Source organism: Sipha flava, unplaced genomic scaffold (assembly GCF_003268045.1).
Source record: "Sipha flava isolate LNK unplaced genomic scaffold, YSA_version1 37_pilon_pilon, whole genome shotgun sequence".
NCBI lineage: Eukaryota > Metazoa > Arthropoda > Insecta > Hemiptera > Aphididae > Sipha > Sipha flava.
In genome coordinates, this window is record NW_020273087.1 from 2,770,589 (window position 1) to 2,793,300 (window position 22,712).

The 22,712-nt window shown below is 31.8% G+C and overlaps 1 protein-coding gene across 2 annotated transcripts; it reads left to right on the plus strand.

The window, feature by feature from the left end:
- The first annotated feature begins 6,965 nt into the window (after window positions 1–6,965).
- On the plus strand, window positions 6,966–21,950 carry LOC112688230 (PR domain zinc finger protein 13). Of its 2 annotated transcripts, XM_025561329.1 has the most exons (4): window positions 6,966–7,457; window positions 7,807–7,953; window positions 17,281–17,526; window positions 20,088–21,950. In XM_025561329.1, exon 4 carries the CDS (start codon window positions 20,186–20,188, stop codon window positions 21,677–21,679), a length of 1,494 nt encoding a protein of 497 aa, XP_025417114.1. In that variant the 5' UTR covers window positions 6,966–7,457; window positions 7,807–7,953; window positions 17,281–17,526; window positions 20,088–20,185; the 3' UTR covers window positions 21,680–21,950. The 2 variants fall into 2 exon arrangements, with proteins under 2 accessions (XP_025417114.1, XP_025417113.1); XM_025561328.1 differs by lacking the exon at window positions 7,807–7,953.
- Window positions 21,951–22,712: the final 762 nt, after the last annotated feature.

A 22,712-nucleotide genomic window follows, 5' to 3' on the forward strand; every position in this document is an offset into this window, starting at 1 on the left:
TCTTTCTCATTCTCTCACACACACTCTCTCTCTCTCTCTCTCTCTCTCTCTCTCTCTCTCTCTCTCTCTCATTCTTTCAAAAATTTACCATCACTCCTTCTTTCTCTTTCCCCTTCTCGTTTACTCCCTCTTTATTTTATTTTTTTTTCTTTTCTTCTATTTTTAAACCTATCAATCTATGTCTATAATTGTTTTTTTTACTATACATGTACATTAGTTTTTTCTAAATGGCCAATTTTTTTTGTTGATTTTCATGTATTTATAATAAAATACATATCTGTGCTTTTTTTTTACTACTATTTGTTCTTGGATAATGATGAATGAAAAAACTATAATGAACTACACAAATATATATATATATATATTTTTATTTTTTTCGGTACATTTGATTTAATTTTTAAAACTAAAATTATCTAAATTCATTATTCAAATGAACAAATGTTTAAATCTTAAAATGATAAAGATTTTATTATGCTTAATGGTAAAACTATTTTTATTTTTTTATAAAATAATTGTTTGCATAATTTTTGTTACAATTTCATTATTTTTTTTAAATAATATGCAAATAAATATATTTTATTTAAAAGTTACGTGGTAAATGATAATAGTTCTGTTGTAAAAATTGTAAAATAAGTTGGATGATTAGGTATTTTTAAAATCTGCTAAACTTTTAACCACGTGTATTAAACAAAATTATGTTTTCTATATAAAAATCCAGATTGCTATGGTTGCGTGAATATACGGAACAAGTTATCATAAAAACGCCAAATTCATTACATCGTGTCAAAAACTCGTTTTAAACCAACTGCAGATTTTCACCAATGAATTTAAGATTTTATTATTGTAATATTATTCCTAAATAGTTTTATATTTTCAAGTTACCGAATCAATAAAAGAAGATCATCATTTCGAACTTAGATTGTTTTTTAAATTTATATGAATTTTGAAAAATTATATTTTGTTGGTATTTCATAAAAAAAATACTACATTAAAAAAATATTACATATAAAATACTAAAAGGCAGTATCAAAATCGTTTCGCATGTAGGATTGCGTACACATTTTAATCAATGAGCTCATAATGAATGAAAATGGCATATTTTAACACACTTTATTTTTAAAAAATGTCATTATTCTGATTTTTTGTCAGACCCTGTAACCTATGGTTAGTTGTACAGCATGCGTGAACAACACGCCAACGATACAAAAACGGGAACGTTAAAAACCGTTTGTTTCATGATTAATACATGACTTTGGAGTTTTGCTGAATATTTTTGTTGTTAGGCCAGAGGAATGGGCAGTGATTCTTTATGTATTATCATCTGGTCGTCACGTATAGACGATAATTACCGGTCCACGATATGGCTCTGAGGTGAGGGAGATGATACCTTATGACCTTAGAACTATGCATGCATGTTGTATGGAGGGAAGAATATAATAAACACACACACACGCGCGCGCGTGCGTGGTCTATACCGTTATTGTGCGGGAGACAAAATAATTAAGAGGTTCCCATTTTTAGAACTGCCATAGAAATATTTTTGGTATATCTGATAAATTTTGCAATATATTATTACTTTTTATTCAATGTTAAATTTCTCTAATCTGCAGATTGATTTGAATAATAAAAATATATCTATCTATTTATCTATATAAATAAATAAAAATAGAATACATGAATTATATTATCACAAAGTAATGTATTAACTTTGATTGAATACCTGCAATATTAATGTTTGATTTTTATTAAAAATGTATTAAAATGTATAGGATTCACTATATATCAAAATGAAAACACCTATGAAACATTAAAAAAAATTAGAACCATTAAAAAAGGTAATTTTAATACTTGTATAAAGTATGCAGGTATGCTAGATGAGATACGAAATAATTTGAAACATTAAATCATAAAAGAGTTATAATATATTCCGAAAACTTATTAGGTACATTTGTATATTATACATTTCCGTTTGAATATTTTTTTTAAAAAATTTTTTCCACGTATAATAAATAATAATATAATTATAATAATAATAATTATAATAAATACATTATTTCACAAAATACAATTCGAATACACGTGTTGTCTGACACCTAACAAATTATTTTTTAAGTTAAATCTACGTTATTTCACTATTTTTTTTTTTAATAATTTTTATGTATTTAGTATAATATATAATATTATGTTTGTATATTGTGTGTTATTTTATTCTGGAATAATAATAATGACCTTTAGAATTAATTAAAATAATATTAATAAACGGATCATAAACCTTCTACGATTATCGTTATTCTGTATACTTGAATACCTACATATATTGTACGAGGGGCAGAAGATTATATACTGCCAACTGAGCATTCTGTTCAACGCATGCACCCATAGCGGTGGTATACACATGTATATAGAAATGTATCCTATAATATATGATTCCTATACATAACGTATAACTGTATTTAACACACACCATTAATTTGTGTGTGTGCGTGTCTTGAAAACGAACGGTCTTCTGTATGATATTACATATACTTTATATATTATTCTATATACATATAGAATATTTAATGATAAATTGATAGTTGAACGAGTGTTTAAACTGTTTATGTCTAATATAAATTACCCATAAATATGAAGTATCCATTGTATGATTACTATAATCGTATTTTAAAAGAAACAACAAACGCGTTGGTTGAAGTTGTAGATATTTTACGAACAGTTTCTTTCATCAGAGATTTCAATGATGTGTTAATCACATTATGAAAATATACTTTAACGGTAATGAAATTAACCAATAAACGATTAAAAAAAATTCGCAATTATCCTGCGGAATATAATATTTTTAAGTATGACGATTTATCAATAATATGATTTATGTAGAATATTAAATATCTTTTATTGTTTGTGTATTTTACCAATAAGCATTTATACTAAAATATTCAATTGTAGACTAGAACAATAACTTAAGAATACTAATATCACATAAAGATAATAACTAGTATGTTTTAATTATTTTTACAAGTATTTACAGATAAATATGTATTTTTAACACAGGTACAACTATGCATTTTTAAAATGTATTTTTTCATTAATATGTATATAAGATGTAAACCAATAATTAATACCTAATGAATAGCTATATAGAGGGCTATCGAATGATTGAGAACACTTTAAATTAACAAAGCACTTACCACTAAGACCCAAAAAACCCAAAAACGAATACGATTGAGAACGATTTTATGTGCAACGTTGCCATATAATTTATAATTTATCGTATATATATATATATATATATATGTAAAGTAAATATGTTTAAAAAAATTTCAAAAATATAGAATTATAAAAATATGTAAAAAATATGTAAAGAAAAATGAGGTATCTATAAATTATTTATAGCAGGCAGTGGCGTTCTCAGGAATTTTCAATGGGGGGGGGGGGCTCTGAAAATTTACTAGAATTCAAAAGTGGAGGGCTCTGCCCCCCATATCCTCCATATTCATAATAATTACAAATTTTGTACTGTTTTAAAAAATCACCTTATCACAAATTGTCACCAAAATATTAAATTGATAGCGCGGTCGTATCATAGAACATGTTCTATGATCATGCTCCAATCCAACTTGATAACCGTGATACTGGTAACTAATGACGTATAAACCACTAAATTATAATCAATTATTATTAAACTATTGGAATAATTTTAAAAAAATACAGCCAATGGGGGGGGGGGGTTGAAACCCCATGACCCCACATGAGTACGCCACTGATAGCAGATTATTCAAATATACTCTAAATATTGCTTGTGTCCTTACGTTTCCGAATAAAATGATATTTATTACTAACTAATAATACTGGATTTTCACCGCGTTCACTTCGTATAATTTCATTATTTTCCATTATTTGACGAAAAGGAATATGCTACGTAATATATTTTATAAACTGACGAATACTTTATTGACGTTTTTACGACGACTACGACGCCTGCATCTCGTATAGGTATCTGATATTTAAGTTACTAATAACATCCAGTTAATCCGATAAATATCAACCATATCAATCGTTCAGCCAAAAGGTATAATTTTCTTAATCGTTCGATAGCCGATTATCGTACTCAAATTATCGTTCGATTAAATTTGACAACGTTGGAAAAAAAATTAAATGTTGAGCGTTCTCAATCATGCTATCAAAAATAACGTCTCAATTGTATTTAACCGATATAGAGTTACTATAAGAGTTGTTTTGAATACTATTTAACCATTAAGATTTAGCGTCTATTAGATTATTTTTAAAGTACCTATTGATAATAGGAGATACCTGTTTTTTCATATTTCTATACAGATATTGTTAATGTTAAATTAATAAGTCAAATATAAATAGAATAGTGTAATATATAGTATATGAAATATACTAACGATAAAGCCAAAAGTTAATTTGATTAGTATATATATATAAATATATATGTGAAAATTAATTTGTTCTACTCTGACATTAAAAATATATATTTTCGATAAACATAATAAGTTATTTTCAGTAATTAGAACTAAAACCAAATAAATAAGCTACAATTTTTTTACCATAAGATATTAAATTTTATTTTATTTCTTTAAATAATGAATTATTTTTAGTTATTTTATGCATACGCATCACTTTAAACTTCTATTACTATTCTATGTTCTAATTGTTTTATGTGTATAAGTCATTAAATGTATATAATTAAAGTATACATTAATTTAATTTTAAAACCTTTGGTTTAAAAACAATTCATTACTTAGATGTTTTCGTTTACCTATAATAGAGTGAGTAGTTCTCACATTAGGCCATATTTTTGTCTTTCCCAATTCCTAGTTGGAAAATACTCCATATGAAAATGTATTGTTGACAATAATAATAGTCAACAACACTGTTTCGCCTATGGCAGATTAATAAGATACATTAATTTATTGGATATTTCATAAATTATTATGATGTTCATAATAAGTATATTATTAAGTTTAAAATTAAATTTATTTTATTTTTACGATGTAAATTTAAAATTAAAATTAATTACTTAAGCTTTAAATCATGCTTTAAAATGAAGCTTTAAAGTATTCGTAAATTAGTCTTATTTTATATCAGAGGGTCGAGTTTTTATAGTTTTTATATTAGGTATGTGTTAAATTTAATAAAAGTACCGGTTTTTAATTAATAACAATTTACATACATATTTATTTTAATTATTTAAAATTTTTTAAATTAAACGTGTGTAACTTGCATATTTATTTTTGAATTTTATTCTAATTTTTTTTGAATTTTTAGTTATCTTCTGAACTTAACATGATTAATATAAAGCCAAAGGATGTCGAATGACTCGAGTTATGTTATTGCATATTAAATTGTATCAAATTGCAATAAAATCCATTATTCGATTGTTCTATTTTATGTACTCACAAAAAAAAATTATACTTAGAAATGTTTACGTTATAGCCGAAAATTTTAGGAAACATTCAAACGCCTATAGGCTATAGGTGTTATACACAAGTATTATGTTTAAATTAATACAAAATAGTATTGTTCTATACAATTTATATTACTTTTAAATTGTCATTAAATGTGTGTATTTAAATTATTTCCACACTAATGAATGTGTATATAATTAAAACGCGCGCGCAAAAGAATTAACGATAAATTATCGAATATTTTTACAAACAATTATAAATGTATTTATATATATTATAGTGTTCAAAATCTACTAACGATAAAAAACGTCGCTATGTATAAAACACTTGATTATTTTTATACTTTGGTGTAAAAATATGAATATAAATGTTGAGTGAGGTGTTTGATTGAACAAATGCGTGTATTAATTATGGAAACGGTATATTTTCCGATTCCATACGTTTAACATATTTATTTTATTGTACACTGTGGTGTAAATATTTGTCATAAAATTACAGGTGAAGACGAAACTAGTTTTACTACGTTTCATCCTCGCAGATTTTTCTTAATATCGTCGTTATTAAATTGCAATGCGGTTACTTTTCGAGCATGAATTCATGACGGTATACATGCAGGTTTCGCAGAAAACTTTCATTTTTTTTTCTCCCAGGCACCAGTTTCCGCGTGGAAACGCGACCGTCCGAGTCGTACTAAATCGCGTCGATTCCGTGGCCAGCGTTATGGACCGAATTAATGCAAATCCCGAACGTGATTCGCGGTTTTTCGCGTCCGCACAACAGGAAACCTTTGCGAAGTAAAGACGCGCGTTTTGCGCAACAGCAAAGTGCGTGTAGTTGCCGTGACGTAGTAGTCGTTTGTCCCGGGCAAACGGATGCGGCGGCGGCGGCGCACGGGTGTAGTAGGTGCGTATACAAACGCACAAGTTGAAGGACGATTTCTGGAGGAAAACGACCCCGCGAGCATGGCTATTCTTCGCTGCTACAATTATATTACATATTATTATATTTCATTATGTGCGAGTGTTCTGTACCCGCACCCGTCGCCGTCCCGGTCGTCGTAGTCGTAGTCCTAGTCGTCTCCGTCAGGTGTAAACCGACCGCGGTGCGGCGGGTCGAGACGCCGCGCCGTGGCGTCATTGGCCGCGCGTAGTATTTTTTTAACTAGGTTAGTGTAACGCCGCCGTCGCCGCGCGCGCCAACGATACTCCTACCAAAAAGGGGGACCGGTTCCGCCGCGAAGCAGGTAGAACGCGGTCGCGGAGGTGTATATACCTATACGCGCGCTGTAACCGCGTTCAACGCGAGCGCTCGAGCTCACACGGGCGTATCTGCGTGCGGGGAAGAAAGAAGGGAAAGGAAAGGAAAAAAAAAAATTAGAGAAAAAAAAAAAAAAACACTACTCGCGCCGCCACCACCGCCTTCGGTCCGCAGCTCCTTCCACCGCGCCCGCGAATACGTGTACCCGAACCCGCGTGCCCCACCCCACGAACGGTCTCCCCCACGGAACCCCCGGCGGAGGCCCCGCGCAACTGTGCGGCCGGTGCACGCGCGCATACGCGTCAATACACTCGGTGCGCATAGTATCTCGCGGACGCGCCGAACGTGGTGGATTTATGCCCGGCGACAAGTGGTAGTCGTTGACGATTTTTCGACCAATACACTGTTAAATTTACAAACGCCCCAGCCGTCTCTCGCGCGAATACTCTCCGCGCCGTTTCCGTCTCTCCAATTCAACAAACAAACATTTTTTTTTTAGTTGTATAAAAATATTGTACAAGTATAATTATTCGATTTTATATTACTTTAATTCGGTGTATTGTTTTCAATTTATTTTCGCTATCGGTATTCATTTATTTATCCGTTATAATTAATAAGTGCGGTGGTGAAGTGCGACTGGACGAGTGCGTACACATTATTGCGTCTGTGCGAGAGTCTCCAGCAAATTTATACTCGGCAAATATTTGCAGGCGCATACCTACCGCGATTGTTTATGAAACGTCCACGCGATTCTTTTTGATTGCTGTAACAGTAAGCTCGATTATTTTAGACTTAAACATAATCACCCCGTAGTGTCCACAGGTACTCTGTGTTCCAGACGTCTATGAATTTGTCAAACGCACAACTTTAATTTCTGCACTTTTCCTCCTATAATATATACTTACGATTATGATTTGTACTTTTTATTCGGAATTTCCTACTCAAGACGTCTGGAACACTTTGAATGTTTATTTTTAATTTGCAATATGACCCCACGGGGGTTTTCACTTCCCCGTATGCTTTCAACTTCCTTGCGATAGTTTCCTTTTCGCTTCCTTTTAGTTGATTCTCACTTAGGTTCCACAAAAGATCCGCGGCCGATTTTTTTCTGTCTTTTCAGGTGAACAAATTCGAAAAAGTTTTTTTTTTTTTTTTTTAATTATACTCGGTAAACAAATTTGACCTTGTGAAAAATAGCTATAATTTTTATAATTTTTACTCGGGGTGAATGACCGTCGACGAGGACTCGCCCTTTAATGATCAACAGGTAAATTCATCAACAAACTTGGGATTAAATTTTTTTCCGTCGGTGACTTAAAACACATTCTTCCGGATCTTTACACGTGACCTTAAAACAAAAAAAACAACAGTAAGCTTATACAAAATAGAATTTTTTTTTATCCAAATGATTTCCCTATACATATATATGTCTATATATATATATATATTTATGTCAAACATATCAGTTGCATGAATATAGATTATTTCTTTTACACGTACCAACATTAATGTTCAGCACGAATGTACATAACATCGTATACCTATATAAAAATTTCCGTGTATAATAACTATATAGTATTTATTTTTTAAAATCTGCAGTAATACTAATAATTGCTTTTGACCGGAGACTTTAACGGCCGAATTTATTCAATTCCATACTTTGTTATAAAACAAATTTTACCTTTAAACGCTTTATTGATTTATCAACATGTGGTCAAACTGTTAACAAAATATTTATATATGAACGTTGGCAAAACAAAAGATGCAAATGCCATCTGTCAAATTATTCATATATTCCGCAGTATTACGTACCATTTATATTGCTTTATGTTAAGTGTATTAAGATCTACCCTTTCTTAGTAATCCAATGCGATACCTACAGAGTGTTGATCGAAAAAAATATTCAAGCCCTTAGGATATATCTACAAAGTATACATTATGTCCTCAAATAGCCAACATATTTGACTTCGGGTATATTTCGTCAACAAAATGAATATCACACTACTATAATAGTCCAGTAATTAAGGCGTTTTTGGTCGTGTTTGTAAAATACGGTTGTTGTGTTTGTGTTCGGCTTCCCGGACCTAGGTTCCCGTATCAGCAGGTGACTTTAATATAATTATCAATGCACGTAGAAGGCGATGTAGATAAAAATCTTAGCTATGATTCTTTCATCCGGTTTAGATTTTGGTTCCGGGAAAAATTGTTTATCTTAATTTGATATTTTTTCTAGTATATTAAGCATTCATCAATATTTAATTCTAATTGCAATTATTACTATTAAAAAAATCTGTTTTACGACTTAAGACGTATATTTATAGGTATTTAATTGATGTGCATATATGGAGGGTATTAATTTTGGTAGGTTTTAAATTTTTTTTTCTAAGTATAAAATAATTATAATAATGTTGTGCATGTTAAAGAAAAACTTCAATAAGTTTAATATTTAGACTATATATTTAATGGAACTCTAATTTAATGTAAAACCAATTAATACCTCATTAACTTACATTGTTATGTATCAATGTAAACGCGATTTTGGCGATGAATTCTAGAATTATAGGAATAATATAAACGTACTAATCGTACTTATGCGTCTTGAAGTTATGGGCCAGTGGGTCGAACGGCTGACCACTGTATAGCTGTCGGCCAGTGGTTTCTATTCTGTGCGTTCTATTCAATTTTAATACCTATGTGATTTATGTCTGCACATTAATTCAAAAACAACAACAAATATATTATTAATGCATTTGTCTATAAAATTTCATTTCATTGAATTTTTTGTGAACCATTATTTCGTCCTGAAAAATATTGATCCAAACTGCATACGTGTCGTAGGAATAAATAGTTAAAAATAGCCCTATCGATATATTTAACGTTCATCTAAAACATATATAGTCACATATGTTTCCATCGATTAGATTAACCAATGAGCCATTTAAACATAAATATGGATTTTATTTTAATTAGTTTGAGAACCAATTGAAGAGTAGGTGTGTATACCGTTATGTTTGCTGAGAATGTGGCACGTTATATTCTCTATATGTGTATGCCGTGTTGAAGTACTCACTGACACACACACATGCACATATTATGGTTAACCAAGTGTTATCATAATGCTTCATCCATAATCAATATTGGATCAAAAAAGTGAAATATTATTGTTATACGAACCAAGACACACTGTACACTGTATCTACATATAACGTTAACATATTTACTAATTCTCAATTATATCAATTCATAATTATACTTGATCAACAATAGGTAATTACTATTTATCATAAAGGCGTATTTTGTATATTTTAATAAACTTACTTAATAGGTTACAATATTTTATTCAATTTAATTATATTCTTTAGAATCCTGTAATTTTTCATATCATACTATACCATAATGTGGTTATTAATTAATACATAACAGTATGTACGTTAATGTTTTCACTATTATTTGCAAATGTATATTTTGAACGGCTCACGGGTTTTCTGTAGATAGATTAATTATTTTTTAATTACTAAAAAAAGGTATTATAACGGAAATATTTTCATCAACTAGAACTAAAATTGATTAAATTAAAATCATAAATTATCGTGGTTCAATGTCCCATTTTTTATAAAAATTATATAACCAACATAATGTATTCATAAACAATTATGATAGCAACTTGAGCCTAATGGCAAATACGATCTAATTGAATAAATTGTAATTTTGTTTATAACGTTAACGGATGATAATTTAATTGTACGAATTGTGAACTCTTAATGATATAAAAGAATTAACCCAAAATTGAATACAGTGTGTTCTAAAAGTACCGTTTACTCGACAGGAGGTCATTCAGAGTGGTAAAACTTCTTTAAATATCCACGCCGTTCGACAAAAAAATCGGGTTTTTATATTATAGACAAATCGTAAAAATAAAATGGGTACTTTATGAATCTTATCGAATATTGTTTCGACATAACATACGTCTAAATAATTTACGATTTAAAATAATTTAAATATTGTAACTATAAAATGAAAAATTCGTGATTCTTTCAAAATCAAAACTTCTTAATTACCTACAAACATCAAACACACCAATGTGTACAGTTATTTTACAATTAGTTAGGTATTTTCCAAATCGTTAAAAATATATCTACTTATTTTTGCCTTACCATATTTGTAAAATAGTAATTTGATGAATTTAGTTAAAATTAATAATTTAATTAATTAATCAGTTTTCGAACCAAATTATTTTATTTCATATATCATTAAATTAATTTAGCTAATTTTTTTTAGTTCAATTTCATAATTTTTAATGAAAAGTAATAAATAACACTTAAAATTTTAATAAAATCACTCATATCATTTTTAAAAAATTAAAATAAACGAATAATTATTATTTGTAAACCATTTGTTTAGTAGGTAATTTGATAGTACCTACATAACAAACAATAAACATATTTTGAAAACCAATGTAATAAACGTAGATATACTGTTCCAATGTAAAAACGAGTTGTATTGATTTTTTCATTACAAAGAGTTCAAAGATACTTGTTAATATTTAAATTTATTCTGAAAAACTTATATTTCACAAAAGATGATTTTCGATAAGATTCTCTGGACACCATGAATATGTAGGTTAACTTGAATAATTGTTTTTCCTCGCGGTATAATAATAAGTATAATAATAAACAGTAATATAGATAGTGTTACAACAGTTTTTGTTTATTGCTGAAAATATTAGTAATACATCACTATATATAGTGTCATATAGTGTTATATGATGACGTATTTGAAATCAATTATTTGCGATTCATTGGATTTGTATAGTATTTATCCTAAATGTTTAATAAAATGTATCGTATATGGGTGTATGTGGGTATATTGATAATTATATATGTGACATATTTGTGACGAAAAAAAAAACTTGTCTTTCTATTATGTTAAAAACACGTATGTGTCTAGAACGAATCGTAAGTGATTATAATGTTTTGTTTTAGACCGTTGGTGAAGGAGTAGTGGCGGTGGGAAAGCTTTACCATACAAGTATGAGGAGAAATGCGAGTGCGTGTCTAGAAAGAATTGTGGTGGACGGCCGGAGGGGGAGGGGAGAGAGGAAGTACGCGGATGATAAAAAGTGACAGTCCGGATCGTCGTCCAAGCCGCGAGCGCGCGAACCGGGTTACCGTGTCATAAGTCTAGCCGGATGTTGTGCGCGTGTGCACATAGTAGGTATACCTCATCCCGTCTGTATGTCACATAGGTATATAATACAATGAGCGGATTCAGTAAAAGTATTCCTCCTCCTCTTTTTCGCACTCCTACCAAAATACTTTATACGTGTATTATATATACTCGTATACATGTATATATTTAATATTTACGTACATACTATGTGCAAGTATACTTATATACATAGGTATTTGTATAGGTATATACGCTGTATTTTTCATTCGTCTATTCAATACTCCGTGTGCGACGATTGCAAGTGGCTCATGCAGACCGGTTGCCGTTTAATATTATATTAAATATAGGTATATAAATATACATAGGTATCGCTATTTTTTCTCTTCTTCCCAGTGACGTCATTATGCACGTATGTGCTGCATTCATATGGTTATATGGTTATAATATATCCACACGCAGACATCGACCAACATTATACGTTCGAGTTTGTTATTATGACCATCTATTTTCTATTTACGTATTTCGAACAGTTTTAGTGGATGAGCGTAGTGCACATTAATTATTAATCGTCTGCGTCTAACAGTGTTAATGTGAAATGGTATGTTTTCTTTAAAAACCGAATTTCAGAAAATTACTTTTTTGTCTACATCAACCCCTCCATCATTACAAGACCACCATAAAAATCTAAATCTAATGTACTCATGTACCTATATCTATTCATGACTTGTTATATTCAATTGAATAATGCGCCGCGCACGGTGCTTTATTTCATTGTGTTTACGAATTAATTAGTTAGTGATTTAAATTAGACACACTATAAATAAACACTCAACAATATATCAAATTTTCTATTTACATGCGAATACAGAGAGATCATAACGATTTTATAATTTTACTTACATTAAATTACTCATTTAATTTAAAGGATTTATTAATTGTCTTTCTTCTAAGAGTCTATGTTGGTATATAAGTTACCCACAGTAAAAGATCCCTCGAAAATTCATTAAGATACAATAAAAATAATTTCCACCATAAAAATATTATATTTAGTATTAAACTCTTTGAAGATTTTACATTTTTGATTTGAATTGTTTTCATCATAATACAAGATGAATGAATTTAATGAATGGGTTCCACATAAAACAATACGTATTAATTTATATTCATATAAAAGTGTGTGTATAATCACAGCGGGCGTTAAAGTCTTTAAGCAAATTATTTCAGAATATTGTTTCATCGACTGCAGCTTCTAATTACATAATAATTATAATCATTCATTAATTGGATATTGTTTTTGTTTGATGCAGTTAAATGTATACAAATAATAGCATGGACATGTTTAAAAATTTAAATATAAATAATCATTCAAAAAACATTCGCAGAATAAAATCCATTGCACCGGAAAATAAAATGAGAATATCTTATATACACGTAGGACATGCTTATATTTAAGTACAAAGTGCCCATTTAAATGACATTCGTAAAAATTTGAATCATAAAATTTAAAACAAGCCGTGTCCGAATAGTTTTTATTATTTTCCACATCGAAATTATACTACTCTTGTCTTTGAATGTTATTACCTTTATGGCAATTCATATCTGGGCTGTTTCACGGTTGAGCTGTATTCAACGGGCCCACAAGTGGGTCAATGTTTTTTTCCCTCAATCTTTTTTTTATATTTTTTCCCCGCAATCGATTGTCCGGATGACTGGTGACAACTCTGTGGCGTCGGCGTATCGTGTCATTGTCTCCGGTCTTTTTTTTTACATTCGTTAATCATTCTATTTAGACTATTATTTCATCTATATGCATTTAACAAACCGTTTTAGGAGTGTTTTTTTTTTTGTAAAACGATGAAAATCTTTATTCGTTAGTGGAAAACATCTCGTCGCACTGTCTGTGTATACACATTTGACCTATATATTTTCAAAAATATTCGTACAAACACTTGTATTATATATTGGTACTTAATATGTAAATATTTTATATATTAGGTACGTTTAAGTATAGGTAACTATATATATATGCATATATTATAATATAATAGATAAAAATATATTCAACTCAATGCCGAAAATTATTTTTAAACAATAACGACGTCGTCAAAATCATGAATACTTTATAACGCGTAAGAATCAGATAATTGAAAACCGGACTAGATTGATAAAAAGAAAAAAATTACACTGTTCATGAATTTATTATTCACAGTAGCGTACAATGAGAGGTGTTGTGTATAGTTTGGAATGTCCAAAGGGTTATGTAACTTATGTAGCTGACTCACTGACGTCGTCTTATGTCGTCATATGAAAAATATTGTTTTCGGGTCAATTTCGCACTAATTGTACCTGGCACAACGATTTTTCGTGTAAAAAAAAAATTGAATAGTATATTTTTCTTTTGAACATACTCGTACTATGTATACCACACTAACTTCTGTGTATACGATAGGTATCAAATTTGGGATAAATAAAAGAAAAAATTAAAGTAAAAATAACGGTTTAGTGGTTTTCGGCTACTCAAGGCAAAATAATGGTGTCTGTCAACCTCATCAGGTTATTTGTATTGTCTCAATGTCTAATTATTTAGTTACGACACATGTTTATTGGCAGTGTATAGACAAACCATCAAGTCAATTTTCTCGTCTGATCAATTGCGCATGAAGCGTATAATACACTGATACTATATAATATCAACGTGTTACTGCAGACCCTTTGAACCTTGGGAATCGTTTGGTATAACGTCTGCATGGCCTTAGACATTTATACACTCGCTGGTATTGGTGTGTACACGCCGCGAAGCTTAAGGTCTCTTAGAACGGCGCGTACACATCGAAATTCTTCACGAATCCATAACGAAATATTTTATAATATATTTATATATATATATATAGAATTGTTATTTGTTCCTTTTCTATCTGCGTGTGTTAGTATGGTGTCCTTCGGTTTATAACGAACTGTATACTATACCAAACGCGTACGCACACACACTACTCACAAATATACACACAACAAATATCCACACCACCACTGTAGACACTTGTAGACAAATTATCCCGTTACGGACGTACACGCACACGCACACATGTTTATACGTGCACCATGTGTGTAAGTGTGTAACTGCACAGCAGGAGTAGCGAACCCGGTAGAGACCACCCTACGAATGTATATGGCCACTTGTAAACATAAATAATCCGTACCGTTACAAATTTTCGGGTAAAAAGAACAATAAAATAAAAATTAGGTTTGTGTGCGGGGCAGGATGTCTCATATGGAAAAATGACGATACCGCTGCGTTGACTATATTATCGCAGATACTGTGTATTGTGTGTATTAATATATTATGAACGATTAATACCGGGGGAATTGGGTCAAGCCACAACCGACCGATCGTGATGAGGGACTTATCGAGTAGCCCGCACCAGAGGTGCGCACCAATGCGTGTAGTAGCAAAATATTTGTTGATTTACAACAAACTTTTTTTTCAAATTATTTTCGCGAAACATCGGGGTGTTCCCGTAAATGTATACGGATTAAGTAATAGTATACTTAGTAGGGACATATATGCGTATAGCTTTAGCTACACTCCATCGGTTTACCGTAAAACTTGTCCCGTACCCAGCGGTGGTGGTGCGTTGGTGACGACAGACATGGTGTGTGTGTGTGTGTGTGTGCGTTTGTGTGGTGTATACGTCATTATTCGCTTCAAGGGTATTAATGTTACGCATACGGTTGGTCTCCGACCAGACGTTGTAAAATTATTTTGTACCGCAATAATGTGCGGCAGCAGCAATCCGTAGCATTAATAATAATAATATTATTGCACGTGTTCAACGAAAATCACATTGTCGTCCGATCGGATATATTGTTCTGGTCTATTTGATATTTATATATATATATATGAACGTATTGTTATTATTATTTTTATTATTATTATACCCGGTTGGGTTTTCGCCACATAATGTATATACCTACGTGTGTCGCCCATGCCCATAACGCAGTGGGCGGTTTATACTGTTAATGTTTGCACCCGATCCGTGACAAAACCTTTTTATTGTATTACATATTGTTGTTGATATTGCTGTTATCGCCGTGGTCGTTGTGAACCGTTTTGTAAGCGGATTAAGATACTCCGTGGATACTACGTATATATATTTCACTCTTATCCTCCTATAAAATTATCCGACAATAGTGATCGCCGACTGCGCGGAGGTATCTCTTCTTTCAATAAAATCCGTTTCGTACGAATAAATATGCGTCGGGTTATCATTTTATACGAATTATGTCGAAGAATCAATATACACACACACACACACACATATATATATATACATATATAAGCATGTTTAATAAAAACGATCTAAACACATGTGTCGTCATTATAAAATGAGTTAAGTTGATTGAATTCTATAGGTGACTCGAGTATTTACGTTGTAAATATACATACAAAATATATTATTTTTATATTCATTACATTTATGTATATATTGTTAAGGTATTTGAACGATATACTCTGATTCGGTCAAAAGCATAACACTTTATTTATTCTATACATTACTATACATTTTTATAGTAGACATGTTTTACTCGATTAAGACATAAGTGATCAAGTGTCAAAAGATTTTTTAACTTTATTTCATACATCATACCAAAATGTTCAGCTATTTTATAACGAATAGTTGTGATATGGTAGTATTCACTGAATAAATTTTAATAAATGCTTTCATAAACATGGAACCACATTTTTCTATTACTCGGTTGATACTTGCAGTGGCGCACACAGAATTTTTTTTCGGGGGGTCAAGGTAAAATATAACACATTATACAATTAACAAAATTATGCAAATCCTTAATATATTTTGACTTAAATAATAGCAATGATAATAGAATAAACTATTCTATAATCAATGATACTAGGTATTCAATACTAGCTCTTCGTATTTCAAACATGTAAAATTTGTAAATTTTAACCTAGACATCGGAAAAAATTTTGGGGAGAGTTACAACCCCTTAACCCCCCCCCTGTGTGCGCTACTGGATACTTGTTTACCACTTATGTATTAATTGCAACAGTAAACATCATAACAATAATATTATTTATGGTGATAACGGCTTGATAATTAGAATTAAATATATCTGTTTAAACAGAATTCAATCCTTATTTTGTCTTTTGAAATGCCTTTGGTAACAAACTTTTTGGTTTCGGATGCGAAACTATTTTACATTTTTGCAAATATATTATTATGCTAACTATATTATATTAGAGTGTACACACTCTAATATAATATAGTACCATAGTATTTGCAAACTAACGCTTTCTTAATTTTTTCCTTATGTATGTATATTTATATATAATTTAACGTACAATTGGCATATATTTGTGTTTTTTTTTGTTTTTGTCATTGCTGTCTGTGTTGGTGCACTTCAGGGTAGAATTTGACCGTTACCATTATCGACGTACTGCAGCAGCCACAAACCAGACACATCGGTCCGATATACGGAGCGATATTCAAAACAGTCCATCGTCACCGATTAAAACCGCTGGTAGCCAACAGTCTAGGTATTATGCGATTTTCGTACATGTCGGTGCTTCATCGGTCGAGATGAAATCGTCAGACGACGACAAGCACTGTGTCGGTCCTCACAAACCACAAATTCCAACCGATTCTTGGAAGTAAGTCGATATTCATAATAATATACCACTTAATAAAAACTAGAAATTTAGATTATTGAAAATAAAATAAAATACATGAATATTATAATTTTCAAGTACTTATAGTTCATACAGATGCATGTTTACTACAATAGTTTCTTTAAAAGTGTTACTAAACCAAATGAATTTCAAGTATTTAGTTAATTTTAAGTACATTTTATAAGAATTTATAATATAATATCTTATAAAAACGTTTACGTATATTATGCGATCCAGTGTATTCGAGTCAAATGATTATTGAAATCTATCAAATACCACTATTACTATTTTGATAATGGTGTATTAAAAGATTATTTTTTTTTACGCCTGAATAAATTTAATTTTCATGGTAGACCTACTTTTCGGAGTACAATTATAAAACGTTTTACTAATATGAACCTTATAAATTCTAATTAACATAATCACTCTAAATATTAAGTTACTAATGCTATAAATATTATCTGGGTCAGTAGATTATTCTTATTACTAAAAATAACGTAATTAAAAAATAATATATTTAATTGAATACACAAAAAATATAATATAGTAAGTAGGTAATAATATTTGTATTCAAGTTCAAGTATAAATATTAATGAGTACTGCTTTATTTCAAAGCTATTAATTATATTAATAGAAAGAGTTTGTATTTTGTTTTAATTTATAAATAATAAATTAAAATAATTTGGAAATTATAAATTAGAATAATTGAAACGACTTTACGAATTTATGATTTTTTTTAAGTATTGAATTAATTGAAGTGATATAAATTATAAATTTAAGTACAAAATTAAAATGTATTATTAGAATAATCAATAATTTTTATTTTTGTATACGAAGTATATTTATATTTTAATAGTATTTTAAATGTTGATATCTAAAAGTAATAATTGTAATACATTGTAATACAAATGTATACCCAATTATTTTTAATAACTATATTACTATAAAACACAAGCCCAAAAGAAATAATTTTCTGTTATGGAAAAAAAAATTGTCTTCACAATACATTATACTAACGAGGACATAAGACTTTCACATAATTTGTTGCCGCAAAATCTACCACTGCTATAGATGCTGTGTAAAAAAATAATATTTTCCATAAATACATTTTAGGAATCAATAATCTTGGTAAGTAAACAAAATATAATATAACGATTTCTTTGACTACTTCCTACCTGTTCCAAGTATTCAAATATATACATATACGTATAAATACATAAGTAGTGTATTGTAAAATTGATTACAATAAAAGCAATAGACCACCACAACTGTTAGTCTTTGTGCCGCCGCCAAAAATTTAATATGACGAGGAGTTGTTGTTAAATATACCTAATGGTACACGTATTTACACAGAAGAGCACGGTTAGTCACAACTCGTAAAACCATTCATCAATGGGATTAATAAAATACGTTTTAAATATAATGGTCACATTCATACAAATTCAAAAATATCAGGTTACAACGATTGTTGAAGTAAAAAAGCATTGAATTCGAAATATTTGTAATATAGTATAGTAAGTTTCAAATGTTTGTACCGATGTATTTGAATTTGTTTGTAGCTCATTTGTAGTATACGTGTACACATAATAATAATTTTTTTATATTATATATTTGACTTATACTTTGTTTTTGAATAAAATCTTGATAGTGTACTAGGTTAGAATCCATATTTATTATTAATAAATATAAAACTTGAAAGAGTTAAAGATATTATCGAAAATTAAATAATTAGATACACATTATTTAAACGTATTTCTTTTGCAAATAAAATTGAAATAAATTTTTAGTGAAATTAAAAATTGAAAAATATTTATTTTTGATCCAAACCTGAATTATAAATATAATAGTACGCTAGTATTATTAGTACTATTTCATTGTAACGTTCTTGTACAAACGTAACAAAACAAAAAAAAAATCAATCATCAACAAACTTTAATGGATAATAATTTTATTCATATTTTATTTTATTAAATTCACATTATACTATATTATATTATAATATTATCCATACAAAATGTACTATATTTAGTATTTTTATAATATTTGTAATAATCAATAATTCATAGTACCTTTTTCTTCATCTTCTTAGGCTTGAAACAGACCATTAAGGTCTAATGCCGCTTCTACAATACCTCTCCATTACATTATATCTAATTCATAGTATATTGATTTAAATTGAAATGCTGCGTGTATGGACTGACATTATAGAAAAAATCTTAAATACACTAATACACAATAATATTGAAAATAATTAATAATTTATAATACTTTTTATAAATAAGAATTAGACAAGTTAACTAATAAATTCATCATAATATTTACATATAATTTTATTGTAAATTCACTGTGGCGTAGCGTAATGTTATTTTATTAATTTTTCTTTTTTTAAAAATCACCATACATTGATAATCAAAAAATAACAATAACAGTCACTCAACCAGACGTTATTAGTTTTTAATTATTGATGTTTTGTATATTGCAAAACCTACGACATGGTACCATATTATTTAATGTGTTAACGTATGGGAATGTTTTCGTTGCAGGAGTGCTGGATGATAGTGTCTGTCGGGGCGGTGAGTCTGTAGAACCACCCCAACTGGATCCCGAGTGGCTGAGGGCGGAGACGAGCGGCGACCCCGTAATGCGGCTGTCCAACGGCAGCGAAGGGACTACCGATTCAATGGTGGAAATGTTGCAGTTTAACGAGCATTTCCTGGACGAGGATGGTGCTAAATTCATGTTGAACCCCGCGGAGCTGGACGATCTATTGGGACGCGATCAGTACGCTGCCGACGGTTCACCGATCGTAGTGTCCGCGCAACAACAACACCACCACGGTCATCACCACCATCATCACCAGCAACAGCAGCCGAACAACGTTGATCAGCCTAATACGAAGCCGGCTTCGAATTTCGCCGACCTCAAACCGCTGATGCCGTTCCACACGATCACTGAGCGCGTCAATATCAACGGTATACCGGGCCACCATTACCAGTCGATCGCGTCCAATAACCGGGTGGCCGAGAACAACAACAATACGGCCACGGCCAATAACAACATGTACTACCAAAACGAATACCTGGTCACGTCATCCACAAATTCGGGGCTGACCAAGTTCAAAGAGGAGGATACGTTTGTCGACAATCAGTTCGACGAGTTTGAGATGCTAATGGGCAGTCCGTCGTTTGGTCCAGACACCACAGTGACGGCCAGCGGTGACCACGCGGCCGTGGACGGGCCGGACGAGTGGCTAAGCGTGGGTGATGAGTGGGCCTCGTACGAGCACCCGAATGGCTCACCGCAAGACAGTAAGTCCGGCATACTGGCCGACGTCACCATACACGACCTGGTGGCCAGTTCACAGTTCCCTGGCATGCCTAACGGCGTGGGTACAGGCGCCACCGGTGGCGGAGCGAGCACAGGTGGTGGGGGTGGTTACCATCAGCAGCCACCATCCATGCAGCAGAAGCCAAACATGTACCAGCAGCCGCAGCAGCCACCCCGCGAGCTGGTCACGTCCAACGTACCACCGTCGGCACCCCGTCCAGCGGCCGCGGCGTTCATGCCACTGTTGCAGAGCCGTCTGCAAAACGGGCCGGCCAACAAGGCGCCGCTGCAAGACGCGGGCAGCTATCACATGGACTGTGCGTCGTCACCTTCGTCGTCCACCCCGTCGTACCTAGCGCACAGCCCGACCAGCCATGTGGTCAGCACCACCGACCTAGGCGGGTACCTGCCGTCCGCGGCCGCGGTGCACAGCTCGCGGCCATCGCCCGAGTTCGCGCACACCACTACACCCGGTCAGGGTGCGCACATGGTGACGAAAAAGTCGCGCAACAGGAGCGGCAAGACCAAGGGTAGCGGAGGTGGTGGTGGTGGCGGAGGAGGCGGGAGTGGGTCAACCGCCAGGAGCACCGTGGTATACTGTTCGGACGGCAACGTGGCCAGGGAACGAACGGTGCACAACTGTCACATATGCAACCGCGGGTTCTTGAACAAGAGCAACATCAAAGTTCACCTGCGCACGCACACGGGCGAGAAACCGTTCCGGTGTGAGGTTTGCCAGAAAGCGTTCCGGCAGAAGGCTCATCTTATCAAGCACGCACAGATACACAAACGGAGCGGCAGGGATTGAGCAGCCGCGACCGACTACACGGTGCACTGCGCAGTCCTTCTCGCCGGGCTCTACTGTCCTTCCATTACGCCACCCGTCCTGCGTCGAATAACTCTTCGCACAGAACACCGCGAAAAATGCAGGTATCAAATATTACGTTTACATCACGTTACGTTGTCGACACGCGCGTAAAATGTGTTTTATTGTTTTCGTTATTTCACTCTATCTCCACCGGCAACCTCCGTTATCGTTCCGCATTCTACATACCTCCCTAACCCCCCCCCCCACACACTCAAAGCTTTTTTTCGCCGCAAGCTGCCGTTGTTGAACCGCACACCGTATATTCGATACGATATATTTGAATTATATTTATTTATTTTTTTTTTTTTTTTTTGTGTACCGAGTATCGGGCGAATACAGATTGCACCCATTACTTCCACTCAGTTCAATACGATGTATAGGTAAAACTGTGTCACATTTGACCAAAGATTTGAATATTCGATTATATTTTATTTTTAAAACTATTACTAATATAATAATATTTCATTATTTTTCTATATTTATATTAATTTTTTTCCGATCATTACCATTTCATATTGAATTCGATGAAACACTGGTTGATTTCTCAATAGTCATTCCCTAAGATTCGTTACATGCATTTTATTAATTGTACGGTGTACAATGTGTAGCAACTACGATTACGAAAAAAGCCGTTCAATTTCCAGGAGATATTTGAATCTCAATAAATATTGTTGTAAGACCTTTATAAAAATATTAAAAGATGTGGGCAACGATTAGTGGCTTAAAAAAAGTACAAAATCATTGTTTTTTAGTAATAATAATAATTATCATTATTATTATTATTTTTATTATCATTCTTATTATATTTATTATTTGTAATATCATTATTTTATCATTATTATTATTATTATTATTATTATTATTATTAATAATTATTATTATTATCATACTGTTTAAGTTATACGTGTATGTGTGAATAGCGATCACTGGTTAACAGGAAGTACGTTGTTTATACAATTAATTTATATTATTG